General features: G+C 37.1%; 1 protein-coding gene across 4 annotated transcripts in view; it reads left to right on the forward strand.

Moving 5' to 3' along the window:
• The first annotated feature begins 228 nt into the window (after positions 1–228).
• The window catches only part of XPO1 (exportin 1), a 61,564-nt gene continuing 38,078 nt past the window's right edge, over positions 229–23,714 (forward strand). The window contains exons 1-4 of one of the 4 annotated variants that reach the window (XM_058164849.1): positions 229–403; positions 4,885–5,016; positions 7,869–7,970; positions 11,782–11,854. In XM_058164849.1, coding sequence (XP_058020832.1) covers positions 4,891–5,016; positions 7,869–7,970; positions 11,782–11,854 — 301 coding nt within the window. In that variant the 5' untranslated portion in view covers positions 229–403; positions 4,885–4,890. The other 3 variants (XM_058164847.1, XM_058164848.1, XM_058164850.1) reach the window with 3 other exon arrangements.

A 23,714-nucleotide genomic window follows, 5' to 3' on the forward strand; every position in this document is an offset into this window, starting at 1 on the left:
CTTCCCCCACAAGAGCTTCGCGCGTTCGAAAGGGGTAGTGTAAGCAAGATGGATGTCCCGGTTAACCAATGAAACGCCGAGATCTATTATTTGCCTATAACCCCGTTAGATGGTGTATGAGTGTATGCGGATCCCCTTCTACTTTGAAGCTCCCTCCTCCTTTCCGTCATTTCTTGGAGCCAATGGGAAGGCAGGGCGGCTTGGGGTGGAGGCTTTCCCCCTCCCCTCCCGCACGCTCGGAGGCGCCATGGGCTGAAAACTAAACCGAGATGGAATCTCCCAGTCTGAACCGGTTTGAGCCGGTTCCGAGTCTGTGGCACTAGAGGAGGAGGAGCGGGAAGAGCGGAAGGAGAAGCAGCAGCAACGAAGGAAAGCGAGAGCCGGGGGGGAAACGAAAGAGCGAGTGAGAGCGAGGGGGGGGATTGTGTCCGAGAGAAAGAAAAGCAGTCGCCCCACGCACTCGGTTCCTTTGCCGCCTTTACCGTGTGGGGAGGGGCGGGCGAGCGAGAGAGGAGGAACTGCTGGAGGGCGCGCGTGTGCGAGGAAGCAGAGCGGGGTTCATTAAGCGCAGGAGTGGATTGGCAGGAGGAGAAGCAGGGGTTTAAAATAGAAGGGACGGGGTTAGGTATGAACTGAGGGGAAAGCAACCCGTGCAGTGTGAGAGCGTGAGGAAAGAAAGGGGGAGGCACTTCAGCCAAAGACTGGCCGTCTGACTGACTCCCGAGAATTGGGTGGTTGAAAAGTGCTTCTGAGTTTTTAAAAATTTAGGGACTCCCAAAACAGACGTGGGGGGGGGTCTAGCCAATTGAGCGTTTTTTAGCTTCCCCGCCTCTTTAATTTTGGAGTGGGAAGGAGCGTGGTGTGGGTGTGTTGTAGGCCCCTAAATTTCCCCCCCTCCTCCCAAATTGGCAGATCTCCCTCAACTTCAGTGTTCAGCCTGACTGCTTACCAGAATAAGGGAGTCTCCTTAAAATCGCTCTGTTTTAATATATAAGAAGTATTGTTTATGTGAGGGGGGGGTGTAGAAACGCCCCCTCCAACTTAAGGTTTTAAGGAAAGGGCGGGAGAGGGAAACCGGTGGAGAGTACCTTCTTTCTTGCCTGGTGAAAGAACTTGCCTTGAATCAGATCGCATCCCCACCCTCCTTGTGTGTCTTTTCGGGGTGGTTGGAAAAGGGGGTGAATCTTGGGTACACATTTGAATGGACGGCCAAGCCCTGGTTTTTTCTATGGGCGAATTTGTAACTTTAAGAAGCAGAAAGTGATTTGTGTGTTGTTGTCCTCTCAGCCCTTTTTTTTTGTAATTCACCTTTCCATCCCCATTTGTTAGTAAGTTGGAGAGTTGGGGGGAGGGTGGGTGGGCTTTGAATGACTTTTGGACTGCTTATGAAAAGAGAAAGATCACCTTTCTTTTGTATCTGTGTGGTGGGGAGTTGAGAAGGAAGGAAGGCTGGACAGATCTCTTCACTCCTCCTCCTCGTGCTTTTTAGCTTTGCTTGGATTTCTTTTTTTTTTTTTAACTGCTCCTCTCCACTACTTGCCTCTCTAGAAGAAATAGTTGTGATACTCAATTAGGTAAGTGAGAGCTTTCAATTAATGAAAACACGTGCATGGGACATTAAATTGGAAAGGGAGGGAAGAGGGTTTGCTGAAGAAAGTTGGGGTGTAGAGGAAAGCAATCCCCTGAGAAATCAACTGGAACTCTTGTGGAAGGGGCTAGATGTGAAAAGATCTACTGGAAAGATTGCTTTATGCTTAGCAATTCTCAAATGCATTTCAGTTTTTATTTGAAATAATGGTTCTCATCCCCTAGGCCTAAACTGTATACTGTAAACTCTGTGTGATAATCTTGTCGTTTCCAAGGAAAACAAAAATGGGGAGTGCTAAGTACGAAGCATTTTCGAGATATAGAGATATAAGCGGGTCGTTCTTGAAGACTTGTACTTGCACCACATGGAAAGCAGAAAGAGAAAGGGGCGTGTATCTCAAAGAGACATAGGGCTTCAATAGGTGCCAGCTTTGGAGCAAGACGAAGTTCAAAGAAGATGCTTGGGAAATCGGAAATAATAGTAATCAGACAAGGAAAGAAAATGTAGCAGGTTCCAGCAACCTAGGCCATCCTTGGAGCATGGCGGTGGGACTGGAGCAAAGCAGCAAGTGTAGGTTAGGAAACTGGAGCTGGATACTAAAACGTAAGCGGGAGAGAGAAGGGCCTGGCGGGAGATGAAAGGAGGACCTTTTCTTATAGGTAGATGAAGGACAAGGCGGGAGACTGGGACCGGATAGAGAAAAGAATGAGCGTTATCTGTGAATTATTAGGAGTGGAAGTTTCCAGAAATATTTTTTGTGTGTCTCCGTGCAGCAGTATTGAAACGTCCGCCTGGATCACGTGGGGGCCCTGTATAGAAAGCAGGGAAAGAGGAGGGAGGGGCTGCAGCGGCCCTGCTGTGCTCTTTACTGGTCTTAGGGCGGAAAAGAAATAATCTCTGCGTGGTCCGATCTGTGCTGAAAAACGAAATCTCCTTGGGAAAATTCTGAAAATAAACTCAACAATTTATAGCTTAGTTGTATGTCAGTAGTGTGGATGTCGCATGTTCTGCGGCGTGTCTGCTTATTGGGGAAGGGCGGCAGCCAAGGCCTAACCAATGGGTGTGTGTATGTGTATAAGAGTGAACGTAGCGGTCTCCCTTGGATGTATCCCATGTGCGTATGGTTTCTGTGTTTATGTTACTGGCCTATTTCTGATTAAGCCTTAAGTTCTTTAATTAGCTAATTTTTCTGTTAAGTTAATTTCTTGTTCCGAGGAAACGTCTCTATGGGAGGGGCAGACTGCAGTCCTTAAATACTATATTTTGGACTTCGTTAAAGGTTTTTCATTTTACACAGCTTATCTGACTAGATTTTATACGAAGTACCTAATTTGAACAAATATAAAACTTCAGGAGGGCTACGTTTAGTAGCAGCACACTGATAACTAAAGATAAATTGGTTATGCTGAATTGAAGTTAATGGAATTAAGAAAGGAAGTGCAGAGAGAGAGATGTTCTTAAATTGTAAGTTTGCTAACCCTCAACATTAAAGGATGGTTGTCCAAATTTATTTCAAATGATATTGTATTCTTTTCAAATTATTAGATGTATACATATTACCGATAAATTAGATATACTGATTAGAATAGTTAACTTTATGTATAATTTTTAAGCTTGCAATTTTAAGAGTTTTTTCACTTTAATTACCTTTTGTAATTAGTAAATATATGCAGCATTAACATCGTTAAAATATCTAGATCTTACAGTAGTAGTGATCTACCCTTGCCCTTTTGTACTATTAGAAGCAGCTACATCATTTTAATAAGCTCCTGTGATAAGAATGTTTCCATTCCATTGATTAAGTTTATAATATGCAATCATACCATATGACTGCTTCTTATAAGCCATCATTCCTTGTGATACTGGAGTTTTTTCTTCTGTTCAGTCATACCAATTCTCTGAGACTGCCTGGATAGCCCTGCAGTTTTCTTGGCACGCTTTTTCAAGCCTCCTACCTAAGAAAAGTAACTGGCCAAGGTCATCCATCTAACTTTGTGCCTAAGGTGGGACTAGATGAAACTCATGGTCTCTCAGTTTCCAGCCTGACCACTACTCCAAACTTAGTTAAGGAAATATATTTTTCTTAAAGGAAAAGTAAGCATCAGTGGAAATTGCATGTAAGTGCCCACTACAAAGTTTCTATGTGCATATAAACTGCTCAAGAAAAGTATAACCGGGAATGGAAATAGTGCTTGTTGAGATTTAGAACTACAGAATTAAATACTTGAGAAAAGTGTTAGGTTAGGCCTGCTGAACTCAATGGGGAGGGGGTGTAGAGTGAATGAATGAGATTGCAGCCTTGTTTTGCCAAATTAAAACAACCTCATCATAATCATTATCTGTTTAGCTATTATTTCTTTTCACATTTATATTATGGATTCCAATAGAAAATATTAATGGGACTATTTCCAAAATAATATGAACCACTGGAACATAGGTAAGGCTCAGTCATAAACACAGTCCTTCCAATCTAGTATTCTGAAATCTGCTGAACTACAATTCCTTCATCCTCAATCAGTTATAATCAAGTGACAATATTTAGTAGGCATTGTAACCCATATTTCTGGTGGGCATCAGAGGAAAGCTATTACCCATATTTAATCTGGGAACATATCCTATTCAATTTAAGTAGAACTTTTGCATAGGGTAGGGTTAGTATACACATATATGATTCTTCCTTTAAAAGTTGGGAATGGGAATCATGGGTTTCTTAAAGGTAATATGTTAAACAGGCAACAGGTTTCCAACTGCTGATCATTTTAGTAAGCTTACAAAGAAGGCAAATCTTGCAATTCCCTCTAGTTTTCGAAAGGTGTTGCACTTCGATTCCACTAAAAATGAATTGCATTATTTATCAATACAAATATTTACAATAAAGGTAGATTACTAAAATTCAAACTTAATTTTGGGTATAATGTTTATTGATTTATTTTGTAAGAACATAACATTGAAGAGACTTCAGTTTCCCTCAGTAACTGGGTCATCAATGTATTCATGCAACATGCAGTGTTCAAACAATCTTGTGTTATGATTTAATTTTATGGCCTGGTTCAACAATGCCTTGAAACAAAACCTGTCCACCAATCATTCTAGTATTTGTGCCAGCCTAGCTGCTGAGAGGAAACCCCTCTGTTATCCCATTTAAAAAATTTATAATTTGGAATTGAATTTTGGTCCTTTCAGATATTTCATAGTCATAAATTCTTTAAAATGTCATCTTTGTAAAATACCTTGCTGAATATTTGAAAATTTAAAATTATTTTTCACTTGATTTGTGCTTTTTTTTTCAATTTCAGTAATCTATGCCAGCAATTATGACAATGTTAGCAGACCATGCAGCACGGCAGCTGCTGGATTTCAACCAGAAGTTGGATATAAATCTGTTGGATAATGTGGTGAACTGCCTGTATCATGGAGAAGGAGCCCAGGTAGAGTACATGATTGGAAATTAGATATCCATTAAGGGATTTAAGTATACTCAAATCTGCAAAGGAAGAAACAAGTTGTTCTCTTTAAGAATGATCTTGTAGCTTGACTTGTAGCAAAGCGACCTGAGGAAGTAGGAATATTGCAATAATAATATACAGCTTACACCAGTTAGTTTATGACTGTTCAAAGTTACAACTGCATTGAAAAATGTGACTTATGACAGTTTTTCAGATATGACCTTTGCAGCATCCCCGTGATCATGTGATTAAAATTCAGATGCTTGACAACTGGTTCATATGACCATTGCTGTGTCCCAAAGTCATGTGATCGGTTAACAACCGGGGTGCTAAGTTATCAACTGCAGTGATTCACTTAACAACTGTGGCAAGAAAGGTCATAAAATGGGGCAAAACTCAACTGTTTCACTTAACAAATTGGGGCTCAATTGTGGTTTAAGTTGAGGACTACCTGTACTATAATAATAGAATCAGAACACTTTAGAGAGAGTTTTTGTTAACATAATCTGTTGATGCCCATGTTCAGTACAGATTGCATCACAGTACTTGAACTGGAAGGCCAATAGGTTACTTAAACTTTTGGTGATCATTCTTTTAGTGTTATTGTTTGTGTGATCCAGTAGTGAATGAGACAAGTTCCTACTCACTTACCTGGGAAGAATTTGATTCTGTAACTCCTGAGAAAATAGACATGAATTTTGGGTTAGTTACCCTGGCCACCTGTTAGATTTTTGTCCTTTGTTAGTGAAGGCCTCCTGGGAAGAGGTAGTTAGGTCTCTCTGGTGGTGATTTCCTCTCTGAGGGAAGTCTTGGAGGAGGCAATGATCCCTCTAATGAAATAATCACTGGATCCAATAGTTCTGAATGCCCAATTTTCAACCTTCCCTTTTGGATGAAAGTTGGCTGTGGTCCTAGAGGAAAATGATTATCTGGTCTTTCTACAGTTAAGTTTCATACCAAGACATAGAATTGAGATGGCATAGCTCATACTTGATGATCTCTGGCATAGCTTGAAAAAGAATGGTGCAACCATCTTGGCTGTCTTGGGTCTCTTAGCTGTCTTAGATACAATTGATCATAGTATTTTGAAACCAACTAATAAGATTAAGTGTTGGAGGTACTATATTGTGGGGATTCTCCTTTCTCTTTGGCTTGATAAGTGGGGAGAAATTAAGTCCAAAGTTCTCAATCTACAGGGTGTCCTGGATTCAAAATCTATATAAGATCACAGGGTGAGGGTATCAGTTATCACAGTGTCTGGCATCATCAGTATTGATGATGCTCAATTGTATATCTTGATCCCTGGGTGACTGCATGAGGCTTTCAAGATTTTGTTAGTTTGTAGACGCAGTGGAGATATAGATGAGGAGGAACAGACTTGAAACCAACCCTAGCAGAACTAGGGTTGTTATAGGGTATCTGACCCTCAAAGATCCAGGGATTTTCCATTTCTTTTTCTGAATGGGATTGCAGTTCCCCACATGGAACAGATATGCAGTTCAGGAAGCTGGATTTTCAGCTTCTGCTTGAAATGCAGGAGCAGCTGTTGATAGGAAAGCCTTTGTACAAATCTGTCTGTGTGCCAATTATACCTTTTACTTCTTACAATCACTTAGGTCTTGGTTACTTCTCATGTGTACATTGCTATGCACTTTATTTGGGACTGCTGTTGGAAATTAGTTGAAGCTTCCACTGTTCCAGAGTGGTGGTACAAACAGATAGGGCAATGCCACAGTATATCCATCCACCTCTGTTTTGTGAGTGTATTACTTTCCATTAGTTTTCCGGATGCAATTCAAAATGCTGGCTCTAAGGGCCCTTTATAAGGCCTAGATATTTGAAGAATCATCTCTCTCTCATGGTATAAGCTCAGACAGTCACATGCTTAGGGTACCATTCATTAAGTATCTGATGTACCCAGACAACATTTCTTCATTGCACTATGTGCCCTTTGGAACAGTATCCACCTGGAAAATTGAATATCCCCAATTCTATAATAGGGCTTGAAGGTCTGGCTAGTTTTCAAACTTGGGCTAGGATGGGCAGTGAGCTATCTTTGTGAGGATTGTTACGTCTGTTACATCAGGATGACCATTTTCCTTTTCTGTTGTTGTTTCTTTGGTTTTCAATTTGCATGCTGCCCAGAGCCAAGCAAAACATACATTTGCTAATTGATTATTTGGCATATTATTCATGTTCAGGACTAAGGAATTTTTTTCTCAATTAACATTCTTTGATATTTATGATAGTGAATAGAAATGGAGGAATTAATATTTTAAAATTCATTTTGCACTGTTCAATCAAGTTGTAGAATAATATCCAATGTGTTAGAATTTATAAGTCCAAGAGACAATCAAAGTTTTTATATTTTGTATTTGGGACCTCTGACTACAAAACTTTACTTTGCTACTTACCTGCATTCACATTGTAGGTTCATAGTTTGAATCTTAAGAGCATCCTGTTACATATCTATCTCACAAAATGTGTTGTGAGTAGATATTTGCAGTTTTGCTTTTCAAGTTACAGTCAGAACTATAGAGATGTTTCTTTGTCAGAAAGGGTGTTTTCAGAAGTTTATTTTTTTCAGAACTTTAATAAAGTGTTATATGTGATTAAATATTAGTTTCCCCATTTACAAGAAAATACTGGTCTCCTGATGCAACTTTTTTGCTAACTAGAGCACTGTAGAATACATTAACTTCTATCTTAAAATCTGTGATTTTGGAACTTAATGACTAGTCCTTGTGTCTTCGCTATTTGAAATCTAGGTAAAACTATTCTGAAATTACTTATGCAAGTACTTGGTATTAATTATTTGTGTCTTAACTTTTTAGCAAAGGATGGCACAGGAAGTCTTGACTCACTTAAAGGAACACCCTGATGCATGGACAAGAGTTGATACTATTTTGGAATTCTCTCAGAATATGAACACCAAAGTAAGTACATGATTTCTAATTGAGTTCTTTCTTTCTTCCATTCAGACTTTGAGGAAGGTATCTCAATTTTTAGATTTAGTGTTTGTTTAATTTTTTTTTGCTTGTTCCTACAAATCTCTTTAACTTAACCCTATACTATCACATGGTATTTCCATGAGGTTATTGGTTACTTTTTCTTGTAAAAGGCTTGAGAATTTGAGTCACATGGGATTGGTGTTAAAATTATGGTTTGAATATGAACAGATTTGAGTGTATTAACATTTTATAGCTGTATCATGTTAAGATTGTGTTTGGCTTTCATTTATATTAATGAAAGCCATATGCACATAACTGAGGGCAAGTATGTTCCTCAATTTTTTTTACATTGGTATTACTCCATGTAGTTTAAAACAGGCTAGGCACCCCAGATGCTTTCTTCTGTTAAATACAATTTATACGTACTTGTAATACGGTTAAGCCATATCATCAGAATAGTGGCTGGCTGTAGTGGACATTTCTCAGCCTTCTGCAGTTGTTTTTGATCTAGAAAATTTAGAGGTTTAAATATAAATTGTCAAACATGTTAAAGTGGTTGTCATATAGCTGAAGAAACATGTGCATGGCCATGTTCTTTGTGTGCACACACATATACTTTGCTATACCTTGTTCTAGATAATGTACAGCCATGCTCCAAATAGTTCTTACAGAATTTGGATGATATTTATCAAAGTCTTATTTTTTTTAAAAAGGCTTCGTAAATTTTAGGACAAGGTTAAGAACTTCCTCAAAGTACTAAATTTAAGTAACCATGTTTGCCTGTTTGCTTGCCTGGTAAACTTTGCTTTTTATACTCACAGACATTACTAATGTTTAAGTTGATTTATCAACAGTATTTTTTAAAACACAAATTTGTCTTGTGAAAAATGAGATGATTAGAGGAACAGAAAGAAAGCAACAGGTAAAGAATTCTTCAATTTACATAAATTGCAAATGATTTGGTGCTAAATTTATGCACTATGACATTTGGCTTTTATGCAGTCATTTTTTTTCTTAAAGCTGTTAACACTACCTGATATTAATCATAATGTTCCATTATGTTGATTGCTTGTAATAGGAAGAAAAGGGGTGTCTTCCTGTGCAACTGACACAGCTAGGCTTTGACGGCAGGCCTCCACAAGGTCTACCCTTTTGATTCCCTTTAACTGAATTCTGTTCATCAATTGCTTTTTTTCCTTGTTTTGGTTTCTTGGGTGGTGGGAGGGAATGGGTTGGTACATTGAATAAGTGACCCATAAAAATTTCTGCCATGGGGATCATGATACATTATTTTGTCAATCTGCTATTTCTGTCCCATCTTTTGTAATTACGTTTTATCGTTTATTTTGAAAATGTTTTTGAGACCTGGAGAAACATACAGTAGAGTATGTTTTACAGCTAGCAATTTTATGTGCATAAATTTTTGTAGTTAGGCCTGAAAACATTTTAAAGCGATTGTAGGCATTGGAGATTTTTTTACTAAAAAAACCCCAGTTCTGTTAATTTTTAGAACTAGGTGTAAAAACTTGCATAACAAAAGTAAAGAAAAACATGCTTGCCTATCTGCTTGCCCTGCTTTGCATATATGTAACTAATTGTGCATTTGTGAAAGATACTAGTACCATCCTCCAGGCTACATGAAAATATAGTATTATGGGCTTTTCTGAATAATTTGAACTAAAGTTGCATTAATCATGTGAGCCGGGAAAGGGCATATAATGTAGTTTTCTTGTAAATAAGTCCTTAGTGTTAGAGTGATCAGTTGTAGATACTTTGAGAGGATGCCTTAGCTAAATACCCATGCTTTATATGCATACGTACTCATAACTCCTAAGCAGCTTCCATGGAATGGAGTAGTGTGATAATAGCCTTATACCTGTGCACTCTTAGTGCCCCAGATGATTGGGTGAAATTTTGGGAAACAGAAGTCTGTTCATGAGATATTCTAAACATCTTTCTGTATCATTAAGAAGAAAGCAATACTTCCTGCCATTCTATGTCTCTAGGATCTTGCTGCAGGATGGCATTGAGGTGGCTATACTTTTGAGCTGTAAAAACTGTTCAGCTTTTTGTGTATCGGTGTGGTAGTCAATATTTGAAAACTTGTTTCTGAAACTCCTAGATCTGTAACCAGCTACCCTGATGGGTATCCTCTCCGGAGACAGAAATTATTGTTGGAAACCAATTAGTCTTAAGAGAAGTGGAACTAATATTAAAACAAGAAAGATACTTGCACTGGTATCTACTGTACAATTTTGATTAGAGGGAATCATCATAACAGGTGAAGTCTTGTCATGACACTCTGTTGTTCATGTCTGGTGCTTTGGCTGCTCTGGATGCTGTTATTTCATGAATGCCAGCACTGTTCTATAGAAATGTTTGTTCATTTAAGATTTAGGCTGCAGTACAAAGAAGTTGCATGCATTGTGGAATAGGAAGAAGAAATAAGAGAATTGCAAATTGCTAGAGATTTGCTTGCTGTTACTTTGGCATCAGTTCTGATTGCCAAGAAAGCAACCTGCTGTTCAGTTTTAGATGTAGTTATGTTTTTTCTTTGTTTTTTCTAAAATGAGAGGCCTGCTAAAGAAACAGCAAGCAACAGTCCACTGCTATAGATAATATGTTGCCCCAACATTCATAGATAACTATAGTATTTCAGATTGCAGCTATTTAAAGTGTTTTATCACCTTCTGCACTGGAAGTAGAATAGCTTATTAGTTCCGAAAGAGATTAAACAATAAACTTTGCTGGGGGGAGGGGGGAGTGTAGGAAGAGCTAAAAACAAGTCTCAAAAACTTTTGCAGGAAACACAGTGTAGTTTGGGACAGTCTACATTGTGCTATTCATTTAAAATTATCTTACATGATACCTCTGGCTGAAATTAAAATTACCCTATTCTATATAGACACTAACAGTATTGAAGAACTTTTATTCTTGGCCAAATCTTGACCAGCCATCTTGTTACTGAAGCCTAATTTTGCCTTTCAGGTATTGCCTCCCATCTTCTCACTATCAGCAACTCTTTGACCCCTTTTCCTCCTCTCCTGTGCTATTTCTTTAAATATATTTCTATTTCTATGCAAGTTATAATAGAGGTCATATTGAATATTTTTATGCTGAGATAAAAGGAATAAAATGGGTTGAAGAATTTTCATTCCCTACAAATGCATTGGTTTCAAAACATGTGTTGGCAGGCTTACCTGGAAGGTAAAACAACCTCAACGTATATATGGAAATGGTGAACTTTTGACTGAATACAAAAGTTAAAATTGAAACTATAGATATGGCTATTATAGGGGAGAGATTATTGTACCTTGAAATAAACTTGAATTGTCTTGCTGTTCTTTAAGAAACACACCAATTAATTCTTAGGAAGCACATTTTCCTGAAGGTGTTACTGGATTTAATGTTAAGCCCTAGTCTTAACAATTCAAATGACAGAAAGCCCATAAACATCCAAGTTGCTAAACTTGGCTGTATATTTGGAAGCTATAAACAGTCGTTTAGGCCATGATTTTTGTTGACTGCTGATTTTCTCCCCTAAAGATAATTAATTTGGCTTCCCAAAACATTCTTTATTTGCTCTCCTCTGGTGTGATCATGACCAAACAGCAGGGCTTTAGACTAGCAAAGGAAAAATGAGGAAAATGCATGGAAAAAACTAGTAAATGGGTGATAGATTTGTTTTTGATCAACATAATCTTAATAAAGTGTGAATGATGTCAGCTCAAATGAGAATCCTGAAAGTTGTTGTTAACTCCAGTATATTCACATATTTCACTTCTCCAATTTTCAGTATTATGGCCTGCAGATCTTGGAAAATGTGATAAAAACAAGGTGGAAGATTCTTCCAAGAAACCAATGTGAAGGTAGAGACTTTTTCTGATTGATTGGTAACATAATTCTTTAAAATGTCGATCTCACATGGTTCTTTTTTTTCTAATTATTGTATAGTCTTTTCTACTCTTGTATGATCTGTCATATCTAACTAGCTAATCTCAATGCATTAGGTCACAGGAATCTTATCATAATATAATACCGGATTGATGATGTTAATTGGAATAAAACAGTTACTTACGAAGTTTAGTGTTGCTTCTGAGTTTCAATTTGTCTGAAAAACATAAGAGTTCAAATGAGTATTGTTACTCAGTCTAATCTAATGTGAATATTCATACCTATCACTCTCTCATTAGCTAGTTGCCATTTGTATTTGTGATAAGCAAGCTCCAGGTCTACTTGTAAAGCATGTGTGTAGTAAATGGTAATGATTGATTTCATTCTTCTTTTCTCCTTCACCTGTCCTCAGTGGAACACTTGTTTACATCATACCATCCTATGTTAAGACAACTGTTTAACATTGAAAAATGAATTTGTAAAAGAAATGTCAAGAATAGTTGCTTTAGAAATTACTGGTGTGCAAAAAAAAAGTTGATTAAAACTGAGCCACATATTTTCCAGTGTTTTGGAGACACAAGCTAGCAATCCCTCCAAAACAACTACGTTGTTTTCTTAAGCCACCATATCCCAGTGTTACCCTTTAAGTTATGGGAAAGGTAGAGTTGATATTTGCAGAATATTAGTTAAGGGGTTCTTGTTAAACAGGAAGTTCCTATATTGACTGATTCTATTAAATGAGCTGACTTCAGTGCTATACCAAAAAACCTGCTTGCTATCTTGCATATAATATCAATTTTTGGTATTTAGTCTGGCTTCTTGATTAATTGAAGTTAGAGCAGAAGGACTGGGGCTGATATAAATATCTACATTACAATGTTATACAGTGTAATGTAATGTTGTGTGATCCAGCAAGCTAGTGGAAGAGATACCAGAATGAACAGTGGTTAGTTATTGTCCTTACATAAAAACTTAATTCAAATGCTACACTAAATAAAAAATTGAGTTTATAGTATAGACCAAGGCTGTCAAACTCCCAGTCCATGGGCCGGATGCATCATGTGCTGGCCACATCCACACCCAGTTTAGTGAAAGGGGGGGGGGAGTCCTGATACGTCACACAATGACGCAAGTTTGATACCCCTTACAGACTAAGACAAGACGTGCTGTAAACTGGAAGTGGACTTTTTGAAACTATTTGTATGTGTTTTTCATTTACTTATGTAAATCCTTCATATGAACATAATTATTACTGAAATGATAAATAGAAGATAGAGGACCAGTTTGGTCTGGCGATTCTAGATGCCAAGAAACTGAAAGTTCTGGGTTCGTCTTAAGCATGAAAGATAGCTGAATTACTTTGAAGGAAGGAATGCTAGATACGTTCGCTGCCTTGAATTATTATAAAAATAACAAAGGTAGGATGAAAATGTTTTATGTTTAGAAGAAGAATAATGAAAACTCTTGTTCATAATATAGATTATACATACTTTTTAATGCAGAGAATATCCAGCAGGTGAAAGTTGTTTGTTCTGTTTGGGGATAATAAATATACCTATAATTTATATGTTTCTAGTGTGTCCAATACTAACATCACCTTTATTTAATTTAGAACTTTTAGATACATTTAAATATTTTCAAATTATATCTACATAGCACTTGGGAAGAACTTAAACAAATGCTAAAATCTTGCACCTTGTCAGAAAAATACGGGAATGTCCTTTGTTCAAAATGAAGTCTGCTGGTCAGATAGTCATGTTTCTGTATACTTGCAAATAGAATGGGTAAAGTTTGGTCAATGAAAACTACTTATACAAAATCCTTGTATATTGCAGAAGGAATGATAAGCCACTAGTGCACAGTCTTTACATGTAGGAAGTGTGGTTTGGAAAGTTTCCTCTCTGAAACCTGGAGAAGTTGCAGTTGATAGAGATTATATTGAATATAATCAGTTGAATAAATATATCAAACCACTAGATTCCAGTGCATAACTTTAGAAGAATATATTGCCGGGATTTGAAGTGAGGGTATCACTAGAGGTATTAGGATTGCTGAGAGTTCAATCTGCATGTTCTATTATGTTTGCGTTTTATTTACCAGATTGCCAAAAGATTGCTTTAAATATATGGTAGTAGTCCAAGGGAAATGACAGGTAAAAGACATTAATTTAAATTGATTGTGGACCACACCTCTCCCAACTATGTATGTAAGAGGAAGGAGATGGGCATTGATTATATGACCACCATGTGACTTATGATTATGAGAGACCTCTACAGTCTAAACAGCAAAAGGTGCTGGGTAGGAAGGAGAGGTTTTGAGCTTTATTGGGGAGTTGGAAATATTTCAGGTGAATTAGAGACAAAGAAGATGTGGGCTATAGGAGCCACTATCTCCTATATCATGTTTGTCTGAGTGTTATTGCAGGACTTTATTATGACCTCTATATAATAGAGTCACCTCTAGAGGAGATGGGTGACACACAAAGCGAAGAAATAAATAATAAATATAATAGCAAAGAATTACATTTTCAGTATTTCTTTGCTGTCTTAATAGTGCGTTGCACAGTGTTTTTCAGATTAAGAGGTTTGTTCCTCTGCTAGTTTCTATGGCCAACACACTTGAATCTGTGTTGAGTTTTGTTTCAATGAAATGCAGGATATCCAGAACAGTTTGAGTTTGCTTTGTTAAACTGGCAAATTCCAGCTGGTTTAATTACTTTCAGGGTAAAACTGTAAATAATAGATTTTTTTTTATTTGTACAAACTGCTGTTGAGACTATACTATTACATCTGCCATTAGCAAGTCTCATTCAAATAGTCTTTACCATTATAAATATAATAGTAATTTATTAAACTTGTATGCTGCCCAATTCCCAATGACTCAAGGTGGCTCACAACACCCAAGAAATTACAATAAAAGATGGCAAGAGTGACAGATCCAATGGAATAAAGCAAGGAGTCTCATTCTCTACTTTGAAGGCCTAGGTGAAGAGCCAGGGCGTCACTGCTCTTTTGAATAACTGAAGGCAATTCGAGTTTTGGGGGAACTTCTCTTCAGAGGGCAGGCACTGTTACAGAGATGTGTTTCCAAGCTCCTTTGACAAAGGACTCCAGAGCATGCAAACTTTGCACAGTTGAAGTGGTTGGATGAATACTATGATTATATGGTTCTTTTATATTTATTATACAACAGGGATGTCCAAACTTGGCAACTTTTAAGACTTGTGGACTTCAACTCCCAGAATTCCTCAGCCAGCTTTGGTTTGCTGGCTGAGGAATTCTGGGAGTTGAAGTCCACAAGCCTTAAAAGTTGCCAAGTTTGGATACCCCTGTTATACAACATTATAGTCCATTGTGTGACAATTTTCATTTGGTAAGAACTTACCATGCTTCCCTGAGTTTTCTATATTAACAGTCTAAAACTAGGGCTATACAGATTCAAAGGTAAAAAACTGATTTGGAGTGCATGAGTGTGAGCACATAACGTCTTTCTGCAGCGCCTTAAACCAAATGCATTTTACAATTGTGATATAATTCCAAGAAAATACATGCTTCATTTAAGGAATGATAGACAAGTGCAGGTGATCTTAAATATCTTTTTGCACCTGAATTGAGAACCTTGTGGACAAAATTAGGGTGAGAAATAACGTTTAATATAATAATTAAATGAAACATAGGGATTACTAGGCTTGGCAGAACAATTAACTCTGTAGGACAGGTAAGTACATAATTTTGTATACTCTTCTATGAAGTTGATACCTATTTTTATTAGTTATCCACAAAGCAAATTTATATGTTTCATGTTTTGATACCGTGTTTCCCTGAAAATAGGACCCTGTCTTATATTTTTTGAACCCTGAAATAAGCACTTGACCTTATTGCAATGTGCTCAAAAGCCTGATTGGGCTTATTATCAAGGGAAGTCTTATTTTGGGGAAAACAGGGTATTAAGCTTTAAAATTCCAGTTCCTGAATTTTATATGAAATTAAGTATTGCACTAAGTATCTGCACTAAGTGCAATAAACATCAATACTTGTTTCCCCTCTCAGATTTCTTGTATTGCTTTAGAGTATTGTGTTCTGTTTGCAATATCATCATTTAACTTCTAAAGTGTCTTAGTTACAGAACTGCATAACATTAATAAAGTCTGCCTTTTTTGTTTTTTGTTTTTCGTATCCTCATAAAGTTATACTGTCTAGGAATCTTCTGCCAAAAAAGGCAATGTTGCAGATGTACTCATTTTTGTTCTGCTAATCAAATTACACATTTTTAATATGTAATGGAGAAAATTAATATTGCTAACCCCTATGTTTCTGGTAAGAATATTAACCATATAGAATATCCATTTAGGTACTTTTAATGCATATGGTTTTATATTGGAAAAAAACAGAAATTTCATATCGGCTTCACTAATCCTCATTAACATACTTAATTATGGTAGTCCTCAACTTAACAACAGTTCATTTAGTGATCGTTCAAAGTTGCAATGGCTCTGAAAAAAGTGACAACTGTTTTTCACAATTATGACAGTTATAGCATCCCAATGGTCACATAATCAAAATGCAGATGCTTGGCAATTTGTTCGTATTTGTGATTGTTGCAGTGTCCTGTGATCAGCTTTTGCGACCTACTGATAAGCAAAGTCAATGGGGAGTCCAGATTCACTTAACTAACTTAATAAATGCAATGATTCAATTAACTGTGGCAAGAAAAGTCGTAAAATGAGGCAAACTCACTCAACAAATGTTTCATTTAACACAAATTTTGGGTTCAATTGTGGTCCTAACTCAAGGACTACCTGCATTACAATAATGGCTAACTGTTAAACTGGGTGGTTTTTTTTGTTTCCAGTGGCTAGGTTTCTTGCTTATTTGTGACAAAATATGTCACTAAAATGCTTTTCATACTTCAAAGGGATTTTTTAAGTTTCACTTCACAATGCACTTAGTGTAAGTCTAAGTATATTTTTGACATTTCTATCTCTATGTGTTAGAATTGGAACAACAAAACAGATGTAACTTAAAGCAGTATTTTTACTAGCTGGTTGTCTTTAGCAATGATTAATTTGTACTTTGGGAAAGGATAATCATTAAGTTCCAAATTTCAGTGATTTACCAATGTAATGTCCTTTGGATTAATTGTACTGCCAAAGTCCAACTTCTAGATTTTTCTTTGTAAGTAAAGTATTTTACTTAGTATCATTTAAAACAAAAATTTTCTTTATCTATGTATGAAATCATTTCTATAAGAAACTATGAATAAACAAAAACAAATTTAGTGTTTGGTGAGAAAAATCTGTTGTCTAGGTATATATCTTGATCTTTACTGAATTCTTTATTAATGGGCATCTGTGTGTATATGTATCCAAATATATTTTCTACAATTAAAGTTGTAATTCATGATTTTTGTTTTAAAAGTTTTAAGGTAGAAGAATATGTGTAGATGATATCCATCTTTGTTGGCCATATACTAACTAGCAATATGGTATCACTCTATATTTATTTATCTTATCATTCATCTCACGTAATGACTATATAATAATAAAACTCTTGTCATGGGGTGACAAGACAACTCTTTATCCTGGGGTGCATCTCAGGGCAACAATTTTTGAACCAAATTACCTCAGATAGGTGAACTTACAGAATGCATCCAAAATCTGGGAATCCTGACTCAAACTGGTGGCCTGGCCCACGCAGGCCATGCCCGCCCTAGTTCTGCAAAGGCAAAAAAAAACATTGTGATACATCACAGTCCAGCCCGTGACCTGATCGAGTTTGACACCCTTGCTATAAAGGGAATTCATTCCCTGCTCAAGAGGGAAAGAATTTGAAGAAGTTGTGGCTGCTTCAGTGACTGCCTGCTGCTTTGGATGTGTGATTTTCATTTTCAACATTCCATGAATTTCACAGCCAGTCTCTCAATCCCTTGCTCCCTCCCTTAACCAGCAGCAGCCACTTACCTGCCACTTACCTGCCTTTTGGGAAAGGGGGAAGAAGAGGGAGGAAGGAACCACACATACACATATGTTCTTCCCAGCCCATACACCCCTGTGTACTGCCCTGACTTGTGCTGCTCCAAGCCACACTTCTTCCCATGTGCCTTCCCTAACATATGCAGCATCTCTTGCACCTTTCTCCTAAGCACCTTTCCTGACCAACAGTGCCCCCACAGATCTTGCCCAACCATGCAACACCTCTTGGGCTCCCCTTCTCCCATGTGTCATCCTCAATCTGCCTGTGGCACTTCTCACATAACCTTGCCATCTTCTTAACCCATATCACATGCCCTGTGCAACTTTCACAATACCTCTTATACATTCGCAAGCATCCTTAACTTACGCTACCTGCTGTGCACACTCTACAACCCATGGGGCATTTATGATACACACCCACATACCCTTCCCAATGCACACAGTGCCTTTTATGCACCCAACATACCATTCCTGATACCCATCCTCTGTGCACTTCCTTGCTCTTGCCCTCACCCAGCTGTAGCCACCTAGCTTCCAGCTGGCCTTAAACATGCAACTGCTGGCTTCCCCACTGACTTTCTCCTGCAAGCTTTCTAGAAGCAAAGTAAATGGGGAAACTGACAGGAATTCGAGAGAGGGAGGGAGATTGTGACACAGAAGGAAAAGGGAGAGAAGGAAGATTTCTGATGCTCCTCATCAGCTTCCCACAAGGAAGCTCAGCAGGGAAAGTGGCAAGAAGTTGGAGGTCATTCTATTTCCACTGCTTTGTTGCCCACTTGTGCTCATTTTATTTCTCCATTTAGGTAAGGAAATGATCTCTGAAATGATAACCCAATAGGACAAGGGTTATCTAGAATAATTACCAATTATATAATTAAGAGATTATTATTAAGATACATATATTATGTAAGATCTCTGATTTTACACATTTTAAATTCTGAAATTACATTTGTATATTATACACACACACACCTTGTTTTCCCCAAAATAAGACATCCCCTGATAATAAGCCCAATCAGGCTTTTGCGCACATGGGAATAAGGCCTAGCGCTTATTTCAGGGTTCAAAAAAATATAAGACAGGGTCTTAATTTCAGGGAAATGTGGTATATAATGTAATAAATACAATAAATATGTATATTTATGATTTTTAAATGAGGCATGGAAAAAAGGTTTTAAAGTGAATTGTTTTTATTTATTATAATATAATATACAGTAATACAGTACAATAATAACAATTCACGTTAAAAAAATTTTTTGTCATGTCTCATTTAAAAATTACGAATTAGCCTCCCTGAATAAATTACAAATCTATACCAAAAATAAACTAGCTAGGTAATTTTACCACATACTAGAAATCCTGCAGATTTCTGATAAATATTAGCTTACACATTTAGGTGTATGTGCAATCATTGGAGGTGTTACTAAGAACATCTACTGAACCATTGCTTCTGCTTTTCTGTGCATCTTGCAAGATCTGAGTAATAGTACTGGTAGTTCTCGATTTACAACCATAATTGAATCCAGAATTATGGTTGTAAATTGTGGTTGTTAAGCAAGTCGCCTCATGACCTTGCCAGTTTTTCTGACCTTTTTTGCAATGATTGTTAAGTAGACCCATTTTCCCCAATGGGTGTTTTTTTGCCAGAAACCAAAAGTGCTGGAAACTGGGAAAAATCACTCAAAATGGTGGTTATGTGACCATGAGATGCTGTGAGTGGCTGTAAATTCAAGCAATTTGCCAACTGCCCAAAATGAAATCACATGACTGCAATTTTAAAAGGAAGTCATAATTAGCTCTCAGGAGGTCTGCCATAACTTCAAATGGTTGCTAAGTGAAGTGAAGACTAAATAGGAGCAGTGAATCAGGCACACAGGTATATTCTTGGTTATAGTAAATTTTAGCTTATAGTTTTCTCACAGAAATGGATTTGTGCTCCGATTTGAAAGGTCCCACATCTGTAAATTTATAAAATGTGTCCTTTCTTCTATCCAGTAGGGTTAAATAGCATGTATAAAGTTAAATTTGTGAAAGATGATTAGCATATAGGAAATGGTTTATTGTTCTGTTGATTTAAAATCAGTTCCATTTGCGAAGCACTTAATTTTTTTTTTATCTAATGCTAATTTGCCATTTTGGCAATCTGATTTGCTGCCTCATATAATGTTCTTGCTTATTGAATTCTGGATTTGATAGGTATGCAGGCAGAGGGTTTTTTATTTTTAAAATAATAATATGTTCCAATAAAGGAGAATATTTGTAGCTCAGGGCTGAAATGATGGGTCCTTGGTGTTCCCTGAGCTTGCTTGTTTTCTTACAGATGTTTTATTATCCAAACTTATTAGCACTGATGATGATAACTAGTTTGGGTAATGAAACATCTACAAGAAAACTCCGAGAGCACCAAGGACCCCTAATAATCTGTTCCTTGATTTCATGGCGTTTCATTCACACTACCTTTACTTTGGAGGGAAAGAATGGTGGCTAACAAGTTAAAGATGAACATGTGTATTGTGTGCAGCAGGGCAATTGAGTATATTTTTCATTGTTAAATGAATATACTGTAAAAATATGTGATTGACCAAAATAATTATTCTACATAAGGTCCTTCTGATATGCTTGGAATTATTTATCTAATAACGTGATGTAGAGAAGTAAACTAATACCCACTATTTAGACAGAACTTCTTCCATTCCATTCCATTCTTCCATTCATGGTGATTGTGGAAATGTATCACTTCATATAATACATAAATGAGGGCTTTAAATTAATGTGTTTTAAGGGACATTACAGTTTTATTGAACATGTATACTAAATTTACACAATCTTATTTTATGATATGTACTAATGTACAATAGACTTATTTTGATCATTAAGGTCTATTACCTCAATATTATCTAACTTTTTTTTCTTAGAATCTTTCTCTGTTATTGTATATTGTTGATATAACAACATATCTAAATGGGAGACAGTCTATTAGTTCAAAGAAACTTGTGGTAATATAGATGCTACATGAATTATAACAGAATATTAAAATAGATGACTTGAAAATCAAGTATTTAGCCTTCACAGCTAGAAATGTCTGTTAGCACAACCTGCTTATCCAGAAGTATGTTTTGAATTTGTACTATGTTCTTTATATTAAATTAGCCATATGGAACAGGTTTATAAAGCACTCTTAAGTTAAACATAGTTTTCTCCTGTGCATTACTTAGAGAGTCCAAGCAATGGGTATTAGCTTCGTTTGATTGGCCTGAGACTGAGCTGGAATTTGTTTAGCCACGCATCCTCCTTCCTGTTGAGCTCCAGTTTGTTAACTCAGTCAGCCTAGAGAGACTACAACATTGTTAGCTCCATTGCTTGGACTTTAATTAACAGTGTATTCAAGGAGAACTACAAATTAATTTAAACAATTTTCCTTGCCGCTCTGAAAGCGGCTCCTTGCCTCACACCTTGCTGGGCACTGATCAGCTGAGGCGTGGAGCAGAGCAGCGGCAATTCCTTCGTTCCAGCAGGCCTGTGCGGAGACAGGATTATTGCAAGACACAGATATGGGGTAGACTACAATAAAATTTCTGCTGCACTGAAGGTTCCTAAGAGCACAGTGGCCTTCATAATTCTCAAATGGAAGAAGTTTGGCACAACCTGGACTCTTCCAAGAGCTGGTGGCCCAGTCAAACTGAGCAATCAGGGGAGAAATAAGTAAGTGAGGTGACCAAGAACCCAATGGTCACTCTGACTGAACTCCAGAGATCCTGTGTGGAGATGGGACAGACATCCAAAAGTACAACCATCACTGCATATTTCACTGATTTGGTCTTCATGGCAGAATGGCTAGACGGAAGCCTCTCTCAGTGCAAAACACATGAGAGCTCACTTGGCATTTGCAAAAAAAGCACCTAAAGGTTTCTCAGACTGTGAGGAACAATATTCTCTGGTCCAATGAAACCAAGATTGAACTGTTTGGCCTCAATTCTAAACATTATGTGTGGAGGATACCAGGCACCACTCATCACCTGCCCAATACCATCCCAACAGTGAAGCGTGATGGCAGCATCATGCTGTGGGGCTGTTTTTCAGAACATGGATTGGGAGACTGATCAGTGTTGAGATAAAGCTGAATGGAGTAAAGTACAGAAATATCCTCAATGAAAATCTGTTCCACAGTTTTCAGGACCTCAGATTGGGTCAAAGATTCACTTTCCAAACATGACAACGATCCTAAGCACACAGCCAAGACAACTCAGGAGTGGCTTAAGGACAGCTCTGTGAATGTCCTAGAATGGCCCAGCCAGAGGCCTGACTTGAACCCTCTAGAACATTTGTGGAGGGACCTGAAAATGGCTGTCTACTGACGGTGGTGACGGTTGCCATCCAACCTGACTGAGCTTGAGAGGATTTGCAAGGAAAAATAGCAGAAAATCCCCTAATCCAGGTGTACAAAGCTTGTTGCATCATACCCAAAGAGACTGTAATTGCTGCCAACAAAGTACTGAGTGAAGGGTCTGAATACTTATGCCAATGTGATATTTCAGGTTTTTTTCTTTTTAATAAATTTATAGACATTTCTAAAATTTTGTTTTCAGTTTGTCATTATGGGGTACTTATAGATTAATGAGAAAATGAATTTCAACAACTGTAGAATCAGGCTACAGCATAACAAAATTGATAAAAGTGAATGGAGTCTGAATACTTTCTGAATGCACCGTAAAATTTCTAGACTCAAGGGTAAATCTGTTGAATAATTGTAATATATAATTCTATAAAAACAATAGGTTAGCTATGTGATCTCTGTAAAGTCTTTAGAATAGAAGAAATACGGTAATGCGTAACTTATGCTTTTAATGAAACATCAATGGCTGCAAAGAGGGTTAGAATGAGTTTTTAAATCACTAGGAAAAGAACACTGAAATCAAAATGAAAGCAATATCTTAAGGATTTCTTAGGACTAAATATAAATTATATAAAAGCATGGATAAGTTGTAAAACTTAGAAGCTTTTTAGTAGAAGAAAGCTGAACACTGATACTAGAATGTATAGTAATTATAGCAATTATGCTGTATATTGTAGCTGAGCAGTTAGATTGTAAAGATAAAAGATGCTCTGAGACAAGGAATGTAATCACTATTCCTATTTTAAAAATGTAGAGTATATATTTCATGAATTAATTATGAGCTGCATAACATACGGAGTCTTCCATATGATCCTTTTTGTTTTGCCAATCTTAATTGAATATAATTTACTGCTATCATTAAGATGAGATTGTGAAAATGCCTTTTGCCATCTTCTTTCTAAACCATGGATATTTTTCAATTTTAGACCATATCCTTATTCAAAAAGTTTTTATTGGTCAAAAAAAGTTTATACAAATACATATCAGGTATGGTAAATTTTCATTTTTCTTATCCGGGATAAGAATTTTGCTCAGATTTTTTAACACATACAACAGCCATATGGCAAACAGGTGACACGAAGTAGCTAAATTTACAAATCTTACATACGCAATAAAGAAGGGTCAAGAATAAACAGAATATCATACAAAAGAGAATAAGGAAAACCAACACAATACCAAATATCTTTATCACTTCCTAGTTTTGGATCTCAGAACTCTGGGTTCAGCCTGACCCAACTCCAGGGCATAACAGCGGCAGCCGCCACCGCCCATGGTCTATAACCTCCCTTCTTCAATTCCTGGGTCATCTGATTCCAGGAGGGCTTTGTGTTCCTCCACGTAGGCCATAGCCTCCAATTGTACTAATTTTTTCATAATGCCCTCCGGAAAATCATCAATCCCTCTGGCATCAGCCATCTGAAGCCTACTCCCTTCTGGTACAATTTGCTTGACAAAAAGAAATATTTCTTTC

This window comes from Ahaetulla prasina, chromosome 1, assembly GCF_028640845.1.
Source record: "Ahaetulla prasina isolate Xishuangbanna chromosome 1, ASM2864084v1, whole genome shotgun sequence".
Classification (NCBI taxonomy): Eukaryota; Metazoa; Chordata; class Lepidosauria; order Squamata; family Colubridae; genus Ahaetulla; species Ahaetulla prasina.